The following is a 16,879-nucleotide window of genomic DNA, read 5'->3' as shown; positions in this document are numbered from 1 at the left end:
GTATAATTCTAGCTGACTACAGGAGGTCTACAGCTAACATTGTTAAATAGCTCGCCAAATGAATTAATGAGAATCAGGAGCACAACACCATTACTAAATAGACAGGGAGAAAGAAAGAAGAAGGCCACAGAGTTTGGAAACAAACTTAAGTGGTTTGTCAAACTTAGGTCTCGTTCCTTATTCATGTGAATCATGAGGGAAGTGCGCTGACGCAGTGGGAATCAAGGGGGGGTCATTCAGACCCGGTTGAGAATGTGGCCTGATGTGGAAGAGAACATGAACGATGGTGGTGAAATGATAACCCAAACTGTCCACTGTGAACACCCATCACGGTTTAACCATTTAATATGAATAAAAGGCAAAGGTTAGTCTACGCATCTTCACCAAGAATGTAAGTTTGAAGTCGTGCGTGTCAATCAGGCAAACATGTTTCTGTCCGGAAGTGGATTGGAAACAGATGCACTGATATTAAGGGGCCAGTTTACTCTTTTTACTTTTTTTACACAACTATTGTGCCCAACCAAGCGCAGCACTATGAATGTCTTCAAGGAGATACTGTACAAAGATGTCCACTGTCATTCCTATTTGAAACAATACCGCAGCGGTCAATCCTCTCTGTGACAGTGACTAAAAAGACAACTTGGTCAACTGTGAGACATTTGCTTGGCTGCTGCTTGCATGCAGATGGAGAGAGCATGTTCCAGAGCGACTACCTGGTTCACTACCTGCAAGGCCTCAACAATCCAGCAGCTGGGCTGTTCTCTACCCGTCCCCATAAAGTGCGGGCTTGCTCTCAGCTGGATGAGCATTGAGGCCTCTGCCTATTAGAAGCCCTCCATCTGTAGGTGCAGCCTACACACAGGCTACGCAGTAGTACGCTGCAGACTCCACAGTGTCTCTAAGCCTTGCTCCCAGTTTGCAGTGCCCCCATTGTGCTAAAAATAACTCAAGGTCGCCAGCAGCCCCATGCCTCCCCACCGGGAGAGAGGGAGAGAGAGAGGCAGCTTTGTGATCAGAGAGGCTGCACACATTACCTATTCATCACCTCCGGAAATGTAACACCAACACAGATTGACGGCTTGTCCAGATTCAAGAACTCCACCATGACATTGCACAAACTGCACCTTTAAACATGTTTTCAACAGATGTCGATCAACGTGCTCTTCTGCTCTGTAAAGGTCTCAATGCATAGTGGATACAGAGGCTGTAGTCTCACCGTGAGCTGCCACAAGGTTTTCATACTAGTGCCAGAAGCACAGCTGGGACAACTGGCAATATGCAACATCCAGTGTGTCTTCATTTGTCTTTAATACCATCTCCATTTGACACAGTGATGTGTCTTTTAGGTGCAAATGCTGCCTGCAGCTACAGATCATGTGCTCAGTGCTGTGTGTGGTTATTTAAAGGCCCAGAGGGAGAGGGATGGGGTACAAATCAAGGGCGTTCGCCACATGGCTGACAGGCAGCAGAGCAGATCTATAGTGTGTCCGGTGATGGTATGTTGAGCAGGGACATGTGTCCTGTGGACGTTCCTGACAATATACAACAGTGCACCCCTATGGAGAGGACATACTCTGTGTGTGCATGCCCCTGACACCAATTAAGAAAATGACTGGGATGTCATTGCATTCAGTCAATGCATCTGAGATCAATATATAATATGCTAAAAGAGCTAATCCATCCAGATATAAAGGTGGAGAAACTTAAATAACTATAAACAAATAAAACATTATCTACTATTGCTTTGGTTTTACTGCCTGGAAAATAAAATGACTGTACATGCTCTTACAGACTCTAACGCCACCTACTGGCCTGGCAGGCTTGAATGTGTTTTTTGTGTTTTTGTTTTCTGTGAATTAAAGGTCGTGTGGATATTTTCAAACAGAGGTGCTAGGTTAAAAAATAATTTTATTCGCGTGAACAAGGTCTCCGACAGGTATTATCAAACCTCAGGACCCCAACTTGAAACTGTGCATAGACAACATTATACACAACATTTTAAGTAGGAGAATGTTGTTTGGCCATTTGGGTGAACTATTCCTTTAACTTCACACGTTCCCTCCTAATCACCGGAGTAGTATCAGCTCATTGGCTCCCACACTGTGGCCAGAGATGGTGCTGAGCCTCACTGGTGTCAGAATAACGCCCACCGCCATAACGGTGCATCATCTTCTATCAGTGTGTTTTTTGTGTTGCATTGTGCGTATGTATTTCTCTGTGAGTCATATTGTTGGTTGTCTACCTGCAAGCAAACAAGCAAGAGGATGCTGCAGTATCGTCCTGACAGTTCAGTCCACTGGTGGCTGTAGTTTACACACTTCAGACTGTCAGTGACTAAAACAGCCTTAATCCTAACAGCGAGCACAAATTATTAGCAACTGGAAAACGTAATTCATTTCAAATGATTTTCTTTCATTAACTTTAAAACTTTGTTTCTCTTACTTTGATCCGATGAGCCGTTACTAGGTGTTCGAGCAGTTATGTACTTTTCATGCTCTGGACAAGAGAAGCTTTGTCAGTGTAATTGATTGGTATCAAATAAGTTGTGTGTGGGAAGACATTAAGTGTCTCTAAGTGTTCTGAGCATCTTTTAAAATTCACATTTTTCGTTTTGTTGTTATCAATATCCCCTTTCTTACTCTCAGGTTCAGCTGTTTCCTATTTAGTAGGAAATATGAAGACACACATGTTAAAGCAATGAAACATGTAATAGTGACTTTGATGCTGATTTGCATGAAGTGTTCTCTGTTTCTGTCCCAACTAGGAAATGTGTGATTTTGAATTCTCCAAAAGGGAGTTGGGTCTCTATTTAGGGGGAGAACAGGGATTAGGTTTTGTGAAAATTATCACTACATTGATATATTCAGGGTTGGATGAATCCATCTCAAACCGCCACAACTCCCTTTGTTTTGAGGTAGGGTCAAGGTAAAATACCACACCAGCTCTCATATTGATGTTGGTCTTTATCATTTTATTATATATATGTATGTGTGTGTATATATTTATAATATGTACAGAAAAAAAACATGATCAAAATCAGCAGGAGACAGCACCAAGGTGAGCAAGCCGAACAGAAAAAAGACAGAAGGTGAGTGACGGGCATACTCCTGCCCAGTGCCTTTTATTAACAAACACCTAGAGAGTGCCTTTATTAAGCCATTGAACAGCGTCGAACAAGTGTGCAAATGACAAACAAACCCAAATGGATACAAAAAGAGAACTAAAGAAAATAATGTCAAGCATTGTTTCATCAGAATCACATTCATAAGCAAAAGCCACACCCTACATCTGTTCAATCCCACCCAAAGCAGACATCCCATCCTACCCAGTATCCCTGCATACTTCCGTGGACTAGACAACACAGTATAGAATACATTAAAATCAGTAGAGTATCAAGACATGTCGACAGAAAATTAAAAAAAGAAAAAGGAAATCAGTCAATCAAAGCACAATTTATCCAGTATGTATATATATTTGTGTGTGTGTATATGTGTGTTGGTGTATGTGTGTGTGTCTGTGACTTGAGTTTTTTCAAATTTCAAAGGATTGCTTGTTCTGCATCTACTCAAGTGAGACTGGCATGATGCCGGGATACCAACATGTGTCCAAACAGCTTGGGAATGTTACACACATCCCCGCCCCCGTTCCACACACACACATACAGACACACACATGCTGCCTTCCCTCCCCCTTAATGTGAGATTCCTGCACATCAAACTACTGCATTCCAATTTAAAAAGACATTAGTGTAAAAAGATGGCAAAACACACTCAACAGGTCACACCTGTATGGAGGCTTTCCGTCGGAACACAAGTCAGTGACGGGGCATCACTAATGGAAGGCTATTGTTCACAAGACAAGACTGATCCCTCTGGAATTGCACTTTTTCCGCTGCATCACCACAGCCCCAGGTGGCGTTGTACTTACAAAAAAAGAACAAGGAGAGGAACCAAAGCCCAGGTGAGTTTCTCTAATTTGAGTAGACAAGCCAATCAGACGGGATCTTCAGGGATCGGTCAGGTTGCAGTGACATGGTCGGCTGGAGGAGGAGGAGAGGAGGGAGTTCATATCCGGTCAGAAAACCAGACCAGTCAGTCCCTGAACTTCTCTCCTCAACACACACACACGACCACACTATGGGCTGGAGCAGAACGTGCATCTCCCTGCTGCGTACAACCACACCACAGATTGCTAGGAGAACTAAAAGAGTGAGGTATTTGAAGGCCTTAACGTTACTCTAGTACAGTATGTATATCATCTAAAGTGGAACCAGCTTTCTACATGATCGCCACCTCGGTTTTACAGTTCTTTTTTAAAACAGGGCACAAAGTTGCAGTCTGATAATGTTTCATGTACAAAAGCTAAGGACTCATTCGAGTGCAGAGGCCCCTCTTTCTCTTTCACATTCCTTCCCGTTTCCCGGGAATACCACAGAGCTAACACGGCTACGAGAAGCAGGGAGCCGCTCACACGCATGTACACAGCCTCATACTTGTCTCTGATTTCAGCGTGACTATGCCAACCGTTGACGGTCATGGTGAACAGCCTGATAGCAATAGACAAACGTCCAAAATGTAGTCTGATTTATACTTCTGACAAAAAAATCCTGACTGATTTTTGATTGAAATTGCAACTTTGATAGTTGTACAAAAACCCTCTTGACTCAATGTCATCTTACAATCCTCTTCCAGAGCTTTAGGTCACTTTTAAGTCATGACGTTTTGTAGAGCTGTTGGTTTGTAACTGGGAGGGGGGGTGTCTCTGTTTTAATGGCATTTCGTACTTAAGAAGCCATTCAGTGGACATCATGTTGTTCTACTAATTTATCCACTTTTAAACTATTTTATTTTGGTCAAGTTCTTGTTTGGCTTTTTGTTGTGTATAGGTGCCAAAAAAGAGTCTATACCCAGCCTTACATGTAATCATCATATCTTCCATTTGAGGCTTTGAAATTGATTAGTCATTTATTCAGAGAGATTTGCCATCATGTTCATTAAAAATAAATACACTTACTGGGACAGAAACACCCAACTCAATGTCCACTTACTAGCTTTTTCCAAGGTGAATTCTCTGGAGAATAGACCTTAAACTTCAGATAATCTTGACATCGAGAATGAACTTTGAGAAGTCAAATAGAAGATTGACTTGATCACACCCAATCACATTTGTAGAATTTGAAGGAGAGGGGAAGATTTGCAGTGTCCATGTCTGTATAAAGATTATGGACATTTCGTCTAAACCGCACTGAATGTAAAGGCATCAGTCATCTTCAGAACAATGTGCTCATTGTTGAACTCCTCAGGCAGGTGGAGCTGTGAGAGCAGGCATGGTTTGAACTGATGAGGAACCAGAAACATGAAGGACGGGTGTCAGGATATTTATGTTTGACGAACAGGTCCTTCTCAGGGGAGGAACAGCAGCTTTTGTAAGACCTGTAAGACCCCCCCACCCTCTTAGCCAACAGACACACCCACACCACATCTCTACCCCAGCTTCATCTGCAAACAAGCATGAATGAGACCACATCCTAAAACATACTTTGTTGTGTACTGAATGAGACTTGAAGCCAAGTGTACAAGTTGTCTCCTTCAGAAGCATCAATGGAAACATAAAAAACAATAAAACGACAACAATAATAAAACAGTAATTGTAAGATCAATGCAGAATATTGCCAATTGCTTCCGTTTGTCAGAACTCAGTCCCCACCCCCCCCCCATTTTTTAATCATACTTTGTCATCTGTGTCCGACGCTATCTGCCCTCTGACTGTAATATTTAGTGTCATTCCAGCAGGTCACTGTGCTAAGTGTTACATTTCTTTCAATTCTAAAGTGAAATTATTACTGTGAAGACTAAAGAGAAAAACTAACAGTATATTTAAGTTCTCAAAACAACTGCCTCCATCCCAGCTCTGTTTACATGAGGATTTAACTGAGCCTCCAGCTCCTCTTCCACCACAAGCGTTGAGCAGGGAGTTTGGTTAAGGAATCCCTTGGTTAATGCTTCTGTCATGCTGTCTTTGCATGTAGATCTTCCTGCAGTATGATCTCATTTCTGGCTCATACTCAGGCCACTAAATCACTATGTTCCTTTTGAGAGAATGCAGAAAATGTCACTGAGCCTCTTTCTTTTGTGAAGAGGCACTAGAGGCCTCAGTCAAATTTTACAAAGTGTAATTGCATATAAAATCAATGAAAAGACAAGTAATGGCAGATAGATGAAAATCTGTCGCAAACTTAGCAGAAGGCGTATCTGTGCAAGTTGAAAGTACTTGAGTTGGAGCAAAAGATGTATCTGCTTCATAAACATACAGAGACAACAAAAAGGTACAGGCTGAGAAGCTGAAAAGAAATAACAAAAAGAGCCAGAGTTCCTGCTGAACTCCGAAATCAGTCAGAGAAGGAGCTGAACACAGACACACACAAGCACATTCCCGTACACGAAGCCGGCGCATCTACCTACAGCTAATGTCTGTACAGCTGGTATATTGGATGGTTGGGGCCAATCAACATGGACTACACTGACCGTCCGCTGATCACATTCACACTAATGAGGTGAATGCTGCTCAATAAATGACAATGATGAGTCACTGATAGCAGTGAGCACTTCCTACTGTGTACAGAGCATCTACAGAGAATGACGCAAGCACACTACACCTGGTGGTGTGTTCGTGCAGGTAAATAATTCCAACAACCAAAAGTTTGGGCTGTGGGTTGGGGGGGGGCACATAAGATGAGATCAGCAAAGATAGACGCAGTCTGAGGAGAGAAGTATTTGACAAAAAGGCTTATATTTCTTAACCCCATGCCATGTGAGTGTGTGTCTGTGTGTGTGTGTGTGTTTGTGTATGTGTGTGTGGTATCTAAACTTCATCTTCCACTGCCTCCACTATAAATCAATATCAATTTCCCCCATATCTGTTTTCTTTCTGTCCTCTTGGCAGAAAGTAAAAGTTTCCCTGGTGTCTGTTTTTGTTCCTCCCTCACACACACTGGTTGTTTTCTTCTCTCTGTTGTTTGTTGCGCATACAGGTCTGAATTAATCCTCACAAACTTTAAATCGGTTCTCTGATCTTAACACTCTTACAGTCCAGTCCGTTGTTTGCCTCAACAATCCTGTGTCTCCAGGCAGGCTGACAGGAGGGGGGTCAGAGGGCTGGGTGTGGGTTACAGGGTGGAATGGTGGGTGTGGGAATGGCTGAGATGATGGCAGGGGAACACAGAGGGAGAGGAGAGGGATATGTCGAAGTGGAGATGGTGGGGGTCCTTTAGCAGCAGCCCCCTCCAGACTGCCTGACGGGAGTGCTCTCGATTTTTAAGTTGGGTTTGTCGCTACCAGCTGTGGCTCCGGGGCCCATGCGCTTCTTGATCTCTGCAGCCATGGTCATGAAAGCCTGCTCTACATTGGTGGCGTTTTTGGCGCTTGTCTCCAGGAAGGGGATGGCCAAAGAGTCAGCAAACTCCTGTTAGGAAAGAAGAGGAGACATTTAACAGTCAAACCTTTCACTCATATCACAGACCTGGTTGTGGAGTTGTATTGTTTGGCTGACAGAAGTGCCGGCAACATACGTCTCTAAACATATTTTATCAGATGTCTGTGTGCACAAGTGAAGTGTGTACAGACCATGCAGTCATAACCATTTTAATTATTGATAAATAAAAACACCTAACATGCTCTTGTTCCAGCTTCTCAACACCAAATATCTTTGGTGATCGGACTGGTCAGATAAAACAAGGTCATTGAAGAAAACTGTGATGGGTATTTTTCACTTCTCTGACATAGAGGTGGGAGATATGGCAAAAATATATCACATTTTTTCAGGCAGGATGAAGATCCACAATCTTATCATGATTCCATTTTTCATGTTGATTTAAAAGACTATTTTGCAAGTTACTCAACGTTACAATCAAACTAATTTCCCCCCACTAAAAAAAAACAGACCAACACCACAACAAAACATTAGAAGGAAAAAGAATAACAAACCATTAAGGCCAAACTCTAGTAATTAATAATTACAAGATTTTTGCCACAAGACTTTATGACACAAAGGTAAACAGACTATATAAGTCTTTGTACTGAGGGCATTAAAAGAACTTGGGGTTTTGGGGGACCAAATTTGTATTGTTTGGGTTGGTGTGTTGGTAGTTGCATGCCTCCCGACTTTTGTTTGCATTATGACGTCCAGATTATTAAATTTTCTTCAATACAAGCCCATATTTGCAAGATATCCGTGTCTTTCTCATCAATATACATTTTTGCTCCTATTTTAGTGGGATAAAGAGCAGGATTTTTGGTCTAATTTTGTATTTTTCAATTAATGTAAGCAGGTAAACTGGCAGCATCCGTACACAGCGTGTCAGATTCACCCATTCCCTTAAATATAACGTGTAATTTTTGAAGTAAGGTGAATTAATTACAGTGTCCTGGGCATTTATTAGTGTATAAAGCTGTGCTTTAATTGGAGGAAATACAGTGATCATAGACTAGAAATCTCACGAAGCAGCTCCACTGCAGGCACGCAGGCAGTGTGGCCTGGGTGCTAGTGTAATATGTAACCATATTATCACCAATAGAGGTGGGGGGGAATGGAATGTGGGTCTGTTTCTCTAAATTGTAGAAAATAATTCCTTTGGGCTGGTGATGGGTGGATGAGTCAAGCATACGTGCGGATTGAGATCTGAGCCGATCGAACTATCTCTCTGTAAAAGTAGATCGTAGAGACATTTTAATCGTTCACGATCTAATATCGTCATATTACACACCCCTACTCTGACATTTTGTACTCCAAAAGATAAGTCCATTAAATAAGAGAAAATGGACGGATGAATATGTAATGATAATAACAATCCTTGCAGGCAGATGCAGAAATTATCATGGGTTTCCTAAGACCCTGTGTGTGCATTTCAAACAATGGGGAGTGACACTGAGGAGATCCTGTTTGAGTTGGAACGGATAATGTTGAATAAGTTACTTTTAGAGAGAGAAGACGTCAGAGGAAATGATGTGTACAACCATTGAACTGAATAAGGCAGGGCTTTTTTCAATTCCTCATCAATGAATTTGTTCCCATGAAACTAGGAGAAAGGAGCCGTACCTTGGCTGTTGTGTAGTCCACTACTTTCTTGGTGGTCAGGTCACACTTGTTGCCCACCAGAAGCTTGTTGACATTTTCACTGGCGTAGCGGTCGATTTCCTGAAGCCACTGCTTGACATTGTTATAGGACTCCTGCCAAATAAGAACAACAATATCAACATGACGCTAAACATGACCTTTGCCTGATTGGTCAGCAGCTATAGTGTCATTATTGTTGTATATTCTTCTGCATTATTGTCACCTTGTAGACTGGAGTGAAACAGTTTGTTGGAGTTGTTAGTTGTTCATATGTCAGCAGGCTATTTGCCTAATCTCCTCTGGTCTTTAGACCACAGTGGAAACACAGGCGAACAACAGTCTGCAGGAACTTTTAGTTCCTTGATAAAAGTCACGTATGTCTGTGGCGGAAAAGCCTGATCTTGAGCTGGCAGGGTCGGACTAGCGACTTCTTCGACACAAAGTAGCTAAACGCCAAGCGTTGTTAGGTGCTTTTTTTTTTCATTTTAAAGAAAAAATTCTCTAAAAGAGCCTGAAAAGCTGGTACCTGTAGCCACAAAGACACTAAGTTGGTAATAATACCTGTAAACACCCCCCTAATTCAATTTGAAAGAGCAAAACAAAATGGTGAAAAACAATGGTGTAACTTCAGTCAGTCAGTGACTATTTCATTTATAGGGCTGGCTCCTCTGCTGTCCAGCTAAAAAGTATCTGGCTGCTTTCCTTCACTGAGGAATCAGTCCAGACCACCGACTCACCTGATCTGTGACATCATACACGACTATGATGCCATGGGCTCCACGGTAGTAACTGGAGGTGATGGTACGAAACCTCTCTTGACCAGCAGTGTCCCACTGTCACAGACACAAAGAGAGGGAAAGAGGAAGGGGTTAGAAGTCTGTTCATCAAAAGTCAGCCAATTTGATAGTAAAGAGCAGTTCAGGGATAGTAGGATATTTACATAAGGATTATATTTGACAATGCAAGCTCAAGAAAGATTTTTAAGGTTACGTTCATCTCATTTTAATTCATGAAGACAGATGGTTAAGTTGTTTGAGCAACATTAGTAGCTTAGTCGATCCAGGTATGAAAAGCCTGAACCTGACAACTTCAAATCAATTTCAATTTAAAATATGAATTCATGAAAACCTGTGCATCTTTTCTACATTTGTTTCTCTTGCCATTTATACTGGTGAAAATTGTTGCATCCTTCTTCAGGATTAAGATCAATATGTGTACAGCAATCTCGATCAGACTTTCAAACCGTTCGAAACCACTCCTAGGCTTTCAAAGTGAAAAATCTGTGGACAGGTTGAGTTTCACTGACAACACTTTAACAAGAGAAACAATAGAGGTGGTTAGAAATAATTAGTGGATGACAAAAGCTTGTGTTTAAGAAAACTGGGGGCAGCAGATTGTGAGCATGACATGTCTCTGTTGTTCATCCTCCTGAACTTACCATGATGACTCAGAAGCTGACAGAACAGTTAACTTCACCTCTAGCAATGTTTTTATTAGCAGCCTTTCTTTGTTCATTTGGCCATAACTGGGTGATCTGCATTTTCTTATTTTAAGCATTTATTTAAAAAAAAGATTAAAGAAACTCAAACTTTGAAGTGTTTGGCAGTTGACTGTGGGGCTGCATCTCTGTGCAGGTATATGCCACATTCTGTATTATTACTCTATTTCTGTGCCTGTGACAGACAGTGGCTTCTTTTGTAGTTTTCTCAGAAGTGACGTGAGCATTCCTCTACACAGCATGCTCAACCCAACTCAATTAGCTTATTTTAGTCAAAACTATCTAAGCCACAGTAAGTCATGCTTAAGGAGGCAGGAGCCATTGCCAAGTCCTTACTCCCATGGTGTCCTCGACCATTACAATGGCAGCATTAAGACTCAGTAAATCAAAATAAAATGGTAGATGGTCTGTATGTATATTACTAGTCTCGCTGACTAGTACAGGTTATTGCCATTCACCCATCCACACACACATTCATATAGTGCATCTATGGCCAGTACTTTTTCTATGAAGGGCAATTTGGGATTCAGTATCTTGGGCATGCAGACGGGGAGGACTGGGATCGAACCGCTGACCTTCTGGTTAAAGGACGGCCGCTCTACCGTGTGCTTTTCTTCATTTAACATACATTATTGCTACATTTTTATTCTACTTTGTGGTAATGGAATCGTAACAGTTAAAATACAGTTAATGATAGATGCTATGGACGAAAAAGGTGGTGGAATTCCCTGTTTCATTACTGCATTTGCGAGCACACTGCAGAAAACCAGCAAAACCAAGTGGAGAGAGACAGGCAACATCAAAGACGTCCTCAGAAGTTTAACAGTTGAGGCTACAACAAGCCATGAAATGGACAGACTGGACTGATGAAATTGCCCTGGTTCGTGTCACACAGAAGCTGAATCAATGATGTAGCTACTTACTATACTAAATAAATTAGTCACATCAGCAATCACAAAGCTGACATTCTCAGTAGGTTGTTTCATAACAGTACACACCACTTTGTTTACACTGGTCTCTGCTCTCTTTGAAGACAAGATCCTAAATTTGAGCACTGCTCAGGAACAAACTGAATCCTAGTGCCCGTTACTTTCAGTGGTTGGCAGCAGTGTTGTCTCTAGTGACTGGTCAAGCAGGTATGATGCCACATCATCACAACAAGACAAAGTAAAACACATGGAACAGTAACTGTTTTACTCCTGCATGTGTAAGGAACATGACACCAGATACTTTGAAATAAACAAACCCACAGGTCTCAGCTATGTGGGAAGAGGAGGCTGTTCCCAGGGAGCTGCGGTCAGGGGTTATAGACTCAAATATTTCTAAGCAATAAAAAAAGACTAGGATAATAAGAAATAATTTGGAACTTGTAAGGATGACAAAGAGATCACAAAACTACAAAGTGGTTTTACATGCTGCACGCCATGTTCGGCCACAGCTGTGCCATGGGCCAATGTAAAAGTACATTTACAATATCATCAAACCTCCATTCAATTGTTGTCACCTTACATCACTAGCCCACCAAACACTGTAAAAAATTGTAATTTGTAGATAAAGGTGGAACACAAGAGGAACCTTGTATCAAACCAAGGATCTTCAGGCTATAGGGAGCTCCAGGTTACTAGTAGTTAAATTTAAAAAACACCTACAGATGCTCCATTTATCTCCAGGTGTTTAGACTGACTTATAAAATAAGTGAAAAACATGAGTGTGCCGTGAACAATGTGCTTTTATGTTAGTGAATGTATTAAGGAGAAGCTACGTCTGCCTTACAAACTACTGCATATCTCTTTCAGGTAGCACAGCCTGTTCAATTAACTAAAACAGGATCCGGTTACAGCTTTGTCTGAATGCACAGGCACACTCGCACGCGCACACTCGCACGCGCGCACACACACACGCACGCTCAGTCTCTCATGTGTTTGGATCTACACCCTGGCTCATATTGGGGTAATAATGTGGGTTGTGTGTATGCTCACAATCTGCAGTTTAATGGTCTTGCCATCCAGCTCAATGGTGCGGATCTTGAAGTCCACTCCAATGGTGCTGATGTAGCTCTCTGTGTAGGTGTCATCCTGTAGGAAGGGTGAGGGAGAACAGGAAGGGATCAGTTCAACAGCAGTTTGAGGAAAGACTAAATGTTTGACCTGGTACAGAAACGGAAGGACGTGTTTTTAAAGTATAACACTACTTACTGCAAATCGCAGCAGAAGACAGGACTTTCCTACTCCAGAGTCTCCAATCAGCAGGAGCTTGAACAGATAGTCACTGAAAGAAAAACAAATCGCGTCAGAACAGGGAGGGCATTTTTAAACTCTCAGTCTCAGTTAAAAAAAACAATCCGAAACTGACTGAATCAAACTTTGAAGCCACCCTCCTGACACAATATACCCTATTTTACTAACATCTTTGAGAAACATAAAATACAGTGTGTGCATGACAATAAAGGAACAAGTCATTCATTGCAGCAGTATGGCTCACTGAGGTGTTTACATAGATTTTAGAACAATGGAGCTCTGTGGCTTAGAGGAGAAATAAAGGTCCACAATATTTGTAAGTAGAATATAATCATTTTTGGTTTTGGTATTTTGGTGGGAGCATTAAACTGCATCAACCTGTGTCCATCATAAGCTGCATACAGCTGTGGTCAGTTATGGTTGAACGCTCCAGAGAAGTTAGTTATCCAAGACCTATATATACTTAATAGACAATACCATTCATAGTTCAATAATAGAGTTTCATGCTTATTTGGTGTTTTATTAAATTATCATTAAGGTTGCAACTAATGATCATTCATCAGTCCGTACCAATTAAACTAATGATTTTTTGATATATGTTGAAATATTGATAAGTTTTGCTTTGCCTCTTCCTGAAACACAAAAATACAAAATAAAATCAAAAAAATTGTGGCATATATGTGAATGAAGGAACTATTGTATTTAACTTATGTGTACTTTGCTATTCGTCACAAAGGTTAAGATTTTAGTTCGATTTGTTAATTTTCTCTGCCCACTATAGTTTCACTTCTGCATCTCCTGCACGTAAAACAGATGCACACAAACACACACTTTTGTAAATGTATTTGCATATCTATCTATGTAATCTATTATGCTGATGCATCGTTTCAACCCTATTTATCAAACAGCAATTCTAAAACAACTAAGTAACAGGTTTTGCAGCATTAGAAACAAGTGGGAGCAAATAGAGGCTGGCCAAGCAGGTTAAACAGGGCCTGGGGTTACAGCTGGGTTTGAGACAATTAATTTTAGTGCCCATACCTGACCACTAGCACTGATACCTAAACAACAGGAATATGAACTGGTTTTAATGTTGAGGGTTGTTGCTCGTTAATAATACTTAATAATACTCTCCCAAAAATAAAACATCCCGCACCTGCCGCCACAACACTGAATCACTGAGAGGAAAACAACCTCACAAGAATTTCATTCACAGCAGCACTTACAGCCAAAGAGAATTACCCAATGAGCATGCTATTCTTGTGTCATAGGAAACTGAGACCTGCCATGTATCACAGCCTGACACTTGATCAACTGACAATATGTCATCAACACTGGATGCAGCAACAGCAGCAGTGTTGCAATCAGCCCAGTTCTTATTTCAACATGGCTCCGGCTTGTGTTGATGTGGCTTGATTGCTGGGGGCCACCAGGACTGCTTATCATTGTTTTTGCAACACACAACACAAAGACCACCTGAATGCACTGCCTCATATGTTCTTAAACTGAGTACTACGAGATACGCAGTTAAATTGAGACCTACAGGCTCACATTGGCCATTGTAATAGCATTACTTAATTAACTTACAGGTGAGGTTTTTCTACAAACACTTTTCCTATTATAACCAAAAAAGCTGAAGATCTTGAATGTTAAAACACAAACAAATGAGGCCTCCCAAAAACTTTTCAGAAACAAAATAGTGTACAAAATATGGAACTAGCTGATTTTTTTCTAATCAGACATTTGATGATCATCTGAATCATAAATGTACAAGTAATTATGGTTAGTAAATGCTTTATAAATATGTCAGTTGTTGTTAATAAATAGACTGTGGTGAAGGGTAGCCATTTTCTTTAGGTCAAGTGATAACTGATCCTTCCTGATGGACTTAAGGGTGATGCTGAAGGAGGACAAACACTGTTATATTTGACAAGCCAAAGGGTGTTCCTGATAAATTCTAAACTGTATTTGTAAAGAATAAGTAAATGATATGCCAATGATAATAAAACCATTAGAATTACAACTTGGACAAGGTGTGCCTTACTTGAAAGTGTTACCAAAACCTGGTGGATGTCTACCACAATCCAGTGGATAAAGACAGGGACTAATCAGGCATTTTTAACCGGGCAGAAGTTCACACCGTGTACGTAAACATAAAGGTAAACAACGATTGTCAGCCAAGGGTGTGGGATGTTAGCTAAGCTAGTTTGACCGGGTTCTGTGTGGATTCAAAAAGGCAAAGCCTCCGCTGTGAGCTACAGGGCGCTCGGTGAAAACCCCGATCTGCTCAGCCCCGACTGAGGGGTTCGGTGACAGGCGGGGTGTCCTCTCGTTTCAGGGCTGGGGAAACATCTGCCACCTGTCGTATCGCCTGACGTTAGCCCCGACACGCTCCGCGACGGAGTAGAAGCCTGTAGTCGCGTTTTAGTCTGCGAAATTACACAGGATCCCTTCCCAAAATGGATGGTAACCATGTTAAAATGCGACACCAACCACACAGGTAGACATGTTCGCCGCTGTTGGATAAGTAACGGCATACAGCCAACTTTGCTCGACGGTAAATGGATTTCTCGAAGCTAGAATTTGGGGTGAATTTATTTTAGGGTCTGAATTATGTATATACAGTACGTACAAAGAGGACAAATCAGACAGACACGGTCGTATGAAGCAACACAAGGCTTGTTTATCCAGGCTGCAGGTCAGCCGTCCCGCAGATGTCGCCTCACTACTTCGTGTACCCGACCTGTCGAGCTAACGCTAACCGTGTCCGTCCTGGCTTCACACGGGGAACAATGTCGTCGCTGTGCGTGTTCCTCCGGTTTCACAACTGGATCGCCCGGGCCACTCGTCCCGTGAAAGGTCGCGTGTCACAGCACGAGCAGGCTGTCAGCTGACGTTCACTGGGGGGGGGGGAGAAAACACGTCCGCGAGACTGACACATTAAAGAAGCTGTCCGCGCCCTGTTCACGCGAGCGAGCTAGCTCCCCCGTTTGCCAACACTGTCTAACCACATAGCAATTAGCCTAGCAATTGTGAAAGGAACGATTACACAGCAGATAGCCGAGCTTGCGACGATGCGTTCGGGCTGAACACAGCGGAAGCGGCTTTACAGCTGATGTCAAACTCACTATTCGGGATTCATGGTTTCACTCTGGATGTGTTTTTCAGTCGGTGACTCGACTCTTCCTTCCTACTCCGGCACGAAAAAAAAAAAGATAAGACTTGAAGGTCCGGGTCTCCGAGGCACTTAGTCGGCTGTAGTATCGTCTCCGCAGCTGCTCCCTAGTTTGAATTCGATCTCAGCTCGTTCATACAGCCTCGATTCTAGTGGACATGTCCGTGTTTCGTCGCGTTAGCTCGGCGTATTTAGGTCCGTTTTCTGCTTTTCTGTGTCCGCTGCTGACAAGAGGTTCAAGATGGCCGCGCAGGTGCGGTAGTGACGTGTGGTGACGTGGCACTACAGAGAAGTCGGGAGGCGCGTTCAGGCCCCCGGAAAAAACGTCGGAAAACCATTGGGCAATGTCCGTCTCTGCGAGTAAGAACGGCCGTCTAAATGGGAACGGTGGTGCGTTCAAGAACATGCGTCGAACACCCGGTCGTGTTGGACATGCGCACTTCATTTTAATACGGGGATTTGTGACGTTTTAGGATTTTGCAATGTGTCCGGTGCGCCGTCCTCCGCCCATTCCACCCACAGTGCTTAATGCTGGGGTCAGGTTTTACTTTCATTTAAAAACACACACAAACATACTCATACTCATAATCAGTCGCAGAGAGCAAACATCTAAAGACAAAGACTGTTACAATGTGGTTAAACATGGGAAAGGTGGACATTTCTGTGGCTAGGAGCAAATACTTATTTATGATTCAATACTTAATTATAATTACAGACACACTGGGCATGCAAAAGGGGGGACGTGGATCAAAATAAAAATAATTTGCATATATACTTAATTATATTTATACATTTTTAAATCATTTAGAAATCATTCAAAAGAGAGCTTGGGATCTCTCCATTTACTGCAATGAATAT

The 16,879-nt window shown here is 42.1% G+C and overlaps 1 protein-coding gene across 1 annotated transcript; it reads right to left on the bottom strand.

Annotated features, from left to right (window-relative positions):
* Positions 1-3,088: 3,088 nt before the first annotated feature.
* rab1ba (zRAB1B, member RAS oncogene family a) lies at positions 3,089-16,332 on the bottom strand. Its single transcript, XM_035149110.2, has 6 exons — positions 15,975-16,332; positions 12,805-12,877; positions 12,589-12,684; positions 9,849-9,944; positions 9,094-9,225; positions 3,089-7,461 (listed from the first exon to the last, which is right to left on the bottom strand). Exons 1-6 carry the CDS (start codon positions 15,986-15,988, stop codon positions 7,267-7,269), a joined length of 606 nt encoding a protein of 201 aa, XP_035005001.1. The 5' UTR covers positions 15,989-16,332; the 3' UTR covers positions 3,089-7,266.
* Positions 16,333-16,879: the final 547 nt, after the last annotated feature.

Source organism: Hippoglossus stenolepis, chromosome 23 (genome assembly GCF_022539355.2).
Source record: "Hippoglossus stenolepis isolate QCI-W04-F060 chromosome 23, HSTE1.2, whole genome shotgun sequence".
Taxonomy (NCBI): domain Eukaryota; kingdom Metazoa; phylum Chordata; class Actinopteri; order Pleuronectiformes; family Pleuronectidae; genus Hippoglossus; species Hippoglossus stenolepis.
Note: the sequence above shows the minus strand (reverse complement) of the source record. Positions and strands in the feature narration are given on the sequence as shown.

Coding starts and splice junctions, on each gene's coding strand:
- rab1ba (XM_035149110.2), bottom strand. Junction 12,685..12,804: donor GTCTTCTGCTGCGATTTGCA/GTAAGTAGTGTT, acceptor CCCTTCCTACAG/GATGACACCTACACAGAGAG. Junction 7,462..9,093: donor TGGACTACACAACAGCCAAG/GTACGGCTCCTT, acceptor CTTTCCTAACAG/GAGTTTGCTGACTCTTTGGC.